The sequence below is a fragment of the Octodon degus genome, unplaced genomic scaffold, assembly GCF_000260255.1.
Source record: "Octodon degus isolate 3935 unplaced genomic scaffold, OctDeg1.0 scaffold00214, whole genome shotgun sequence".
In the NCBI taxonomy this organism is placed as follows: Eukaryota; Metazoa; Chordata; class Mammalia; order Rodentia; family Octodontidae; genus Octodon; species Octodon degus.
Window position 1 is genome coordinate 1,501,350 of NW_004524790.1, and position 4,215 is coordinate 1,505,564.

The following is a 4,215-nucleotide window of genomic DNA, read 5'->3' on the forward strand; positions in this document are numbered from 1 at the left end:
AAAAAAAAAAGAAAGAAAACAAAAACAGTAAACAAGAGGCTGCAAAAACAGGGCCAGAACCGCAACCATTCTCTGAGGCAAGGAGGAAGTATACAGTGGCCTCTTCCCATAAGGATGAGGAACATGACCGAGCAGAGCACCAAAGCTGTTGCTGAGGTCTCAGTGCTGCTCAAAGACAGAGAAAAAGACTCTTATCCATGAGAGTCAAATTCTGTCACCTGGTGGGCATGTCCAGGCTGCAGGAGTGCAGGACTGACTCTGGAGTCCACTGCTAGGGGCACAAGGCTGCAGGCTTCTTGCAGATCCAGAATTTATTCAGCTCACATTGTCCATTGTTCCAGCCTTCGCTTCTAAACTCTGCACAGTCTTCCTCGTTATCGTTGTTGGGCTCCCCTGGCATCCAGTACTTTGTGAACCTGCAAAACCCACGCTAACGTGATCCTCCACCCTGCTCTCAGACCTCATGTCCTCTGTTTCAAGGTCCCAGAAACTTGGGGCTTTGCCTTCCACCTCACATGCCTATGGCAGTATGGCTTGTTCGGGACACCTCGTGACATGGCTCAGTCACTTGGCCTTGGGCCCTGATCCTCAGCATTGCCTGTGCTTGAAAGGAGTCAGGATGTGATTTCACACACAAACCAATAAATAGATGCTGCAAACCCCAACCGCCTCCCTCTTTGGGCTCTTGCGCTGAGGGCCACTGTACACCAGAACTCTAGGGACAGAGTTTACATCAGAACTCACTGATATGATTCAAACCACCCATCCCAAGCTTGCCTACCTAACCTACAGATTCCTCCTGAAAGAATCAAGAAAGCCTCTTGCACGAAGCTTCCCCTTTCCCCCTACTCCTTTCCCCCTACCCTGTTTGCCCCTTGTGGACTCCTGTGGCGTGAGGAGTACTACATGTCTTGGGACCTGGGAGCATAACAGGCTGTCTTATCCGTAGAGATATTTTCTCAAACTGTTGGCCTTATGAGTCCTCAGATTTTCTAGTACTTGTGCCTATTTTAACCAACTCACCCTGACTTCCAGTTCCTTCTGTAGCTCTGATGGTGAAATGTTACATAGCTGCCGCCCTACCTACACGTGGGCATGAAGGCCACTGTCCTCAGTCAGCAAATATCACTCACTCCTGGGCCCAAGGATCCAGGGAGAGGGGCAGGGCCAATCACGCGGGGATTCAGACTTCCCCCGCAAGAGGCATGGTGTGCTTTTTCTTTTTGAACCTATTCTTCCTTCAGAGGAGAACCATCCACCCAACTCCATGTGCTTTCATCTTTCTGGTCCGAGAGTCCCATCCAGGCGACACCTTTCTTCTTAGAAGTCTCATGCAGGAAGCTCTGGAAGGACAGCAGGAGTCGGGCTGGACTCACAGCATGAATTTGTGAACACTGTCTTATGTTCAGCCTTCTAACAGAACAAGCCAGGCCCCTCCCTCCCCGGATGCTCAGCAGGCCTGAGTCCCTGTCCCTGTCCCCTGGCGAGGTATGGACTGACGCGCTCTGAGCTCCACACACAGTGTGTGCAGCTGGCCTCTCCTCGCGCACAGTGGGTCATCTTAGGAATCTGTCACTCTTAGGAGTTCTGAGCAGGCTCACATGAATTTGCTCAAGACTGGATTGAACGAGATAGAGCCAGGTCGCTCTGCTTGCTGTTGGTCACACTCTGCCTCTCTTTGGCCCTATACTGAGTGGCCTCTCTGCCGCAGTGTAGATCAATCATGGTGGCCACAGGTACACCAGGGCAGCTGGCACAAGATACATTACCGGGACTTTCCCTCCCAACAGAACTATTCAAACACTATGGAGCATAATAACAAGGTGAATTTAGATTTTTACCTTTCCTCAAAGTGTTCACTCAGGTTAAGAATTCACGTGTATCTTCCTACGTGGTACTATGCTCTCTCATTCATACTTTCCTACTCCTTTCCTTCCACGCAAAAGAAGCATCCTGTCCTCTGGCGACTGTGCCCCCCATCCCTTCCATAGCTGGCCAGCAGTCAGCTGCAAGCTCAGGCCAGGACGGGCCCTCCTTCTGGTGTACCTGCTCCTCAGCACTTTCAACGATGACAAGCTGAGCCTCCACCTCCTCACAGGCAGTCACGGAGTCGGTCCAGTTCTTTTTCAATTTGGAGAAGAAGTAACAGTTTTCTTTGAAGACTGTCCAGTCCCAGGGGCAGGGGCGACACAGGCGGTCTGTTGGTGAAGACAGGCTAGATCCATGTTGAAACGTCCATGTTTCAGGGTCTTCCCAAGAAGTGAAGTCCCCCTACCTGGGCAGGTGATCACCTCTCCACAGCCCAAGTCATTTTCTCACCCCTGCATATCCCAGAATTCCTCACCCCAGCTCCTCCAGCCTGGGACAAGGAAGGCCTCTGTAGTCTAGCATAGGGACAGGACATCATCTTCTGTGAGCACCTGCTGCTCTGCCTGACAGGGTTGGCCCCTTAAGCAAAGCGACAACACACAGAGATGCGCCCAGAGTCTGGGAGAAGCTGTTTCTAGTTACTCACCGATTCCAGCCTTCAGCTGCTTCAGTTCCTGGTAGATCTTCTCCTGGTGGGACCTGGGGTTCTTCGAGCCTTGCCAAGAAAGAAAAAAAGACACTGCAGTGATGAAGAACCTATCGTGTGCTTGGCCCACACAGCAACTCCAGGCCCATCACGTCGGATGACCAATACCTTGTTTAATCCCATTTAAAGAGAAGATAATCTGACCCACAGGCGAGACCAAACAGCAAAGACTACTAGAGCCCCTGCTTCTCCTCCCTCCACTCTGCTGCACCAGAGGCACGAACAACATTAAAAACCTCTTACAGGCTGACCAGATAGCTCAGAGGATTAAAGTGCCTGCTTAGGCAGACGCAGGGACCGGGGCTTGATCCCTGATGTGCCATGCTGGCCCTGCCCCTGCGATGCAGTAAGGCTGCAACTGAGGCTGGGTGTGGTGGTGCGTGCCTGTAATCCCGGCCCTTGGGAGGCTGGAAACAGGAGAATCACTACAATCTGGTCTGTGTAGTGAGACCCTGCAGACCCTGTACTAAATACAACAAAGCCAAACAAAACAAAAACAAAACAAACAAAACCCCAAAAGCCCTTAGAAGCTGACAAGTGATCCAATCAAAACTCCAGCACCATTGCCCTGCCATACCTGCCTGAAGGGGTCCCAGCCCTCAGGTTTGTCCTGACCTTGGATTACCATGACCACCAGGATCACAGCCAGCAAGGTGAGGGAGAGGAGGTGAAGTGCCATGAGACCGTGGCCCATGCATCCTGTGCAAGACGAGGTGAGGTGTTCCAATCACCAGCGTGCTGGCCTAGGGGCAACTTGGTCTTCAGCCTCCCTGTCCTCAGGGCATCAGATTCTTGCTTGCAGCGTCTACCTTCCATTACCCAGGACCCCAGGCCCGAGCCTCCAGGTTCATAAGCATATGCTCCAGGATACAGAAGCTCGGGGTCTAATCATTACACACAGGGCTCGAGGATCCCCTTTCAATCTCTATATCTCCATGACTGAGGAATCCAGAGCCCCAGTCTCCACCTACCCAGGGCCAAATGTCTGGGTGGAGTTTATTTTACCATTAAAGCCACTGAATTCAGAAGTTGCTTGGAATCAGGAGCCTTAAATGGTCCTGGTAATCAGCTTCTCTGAATGAGCACAGCCTCAGCCAGAGCCTGGCCATGCTGGGGCCCATGTTGCACCCCTTTGTGTGAGCACACGTGCACGTGCACGGGCACACACACACACACACAGACACACACACACACACACACACACACACACACACACACCCTGCCTTCCATAGCTCCCAGAGTCCCGGCCCAGCCTCACCGAGCTGCTGTGTCTTCCACTCGCTGGAGTGTCCCATGTTCACCGCTGTCCCTCTGTGTCCAGGACTGTTGCGAGCTGCGACTCTTTTATCTCACACCCTGTCCTCCACTCACTCAGTCTTCTCTCAGAAAGAGAAACAAGGAAGGGGGCGCGGGCATCGGAAGAGGCTGGGGAGTGGGCAGAGTGGAGCTCTTACACATGCTGGTGGAGCTGATTTATTCTGAAATTTGTGGCAAGTGTGGGAAAGTTCGAGGTCCACACGGAAAAAACTGGTCCACTCGTGGCAAGGCTAGTTTGTGGGGTTCCTTTAAAAAATCCAGTAACTTTAAAGCAGTCATGCAGCTGTGCCTCCTCCGCCTGGGCTGGGGTGGGATAACAACAC

At 52.2% G+C, this 4,215-nt stretch overlaps 1 protein-coding gene across 2 annotated transcripts; it reads right to left on the reverse strand.

Annotated features, from left to right (window-relative positions):
• Positions 1-33: 33 nt before the first annotated feature.
• LOC101571568 (CD209 antigen-like protein C) lies at positions 34-3,915 on the reverse strand. 2 transcript variants are annotated; one of them, XM_023705148.1, is made up of 6 exons: positions 3,834-3,915; positions 3,191-3,274; positions 2,516-2,584; positions 2,047-2,198; positions 1,234-1,343; positions 34-416 (listed from the first exon to the last, which is right to left on the reverse strand). In XM_023705148.1, the coding sequence occupies exons 1-6, from the start codon at positions 3,868-3,870 to the stop codon at positions 272-274; spliced, it is 597 nt and encodes a 198-aa protein (XP_023560916.1). In that variant the 5' UTR covers positions 3,871-3,915; the 3' UTR covers positions 34-271. The 2 variants fall into 2 exon arrangements, with proteins under 2 accessions (XP_023560916.1, XP_023560917.1); XM_023705149.1 differs by lacking the exon at positions 3,191-3,274 and having other exon boundaries at positions 3,834-3,914.
• Positions 3,916-4,215: the final 300 nt, after the last annotated feature.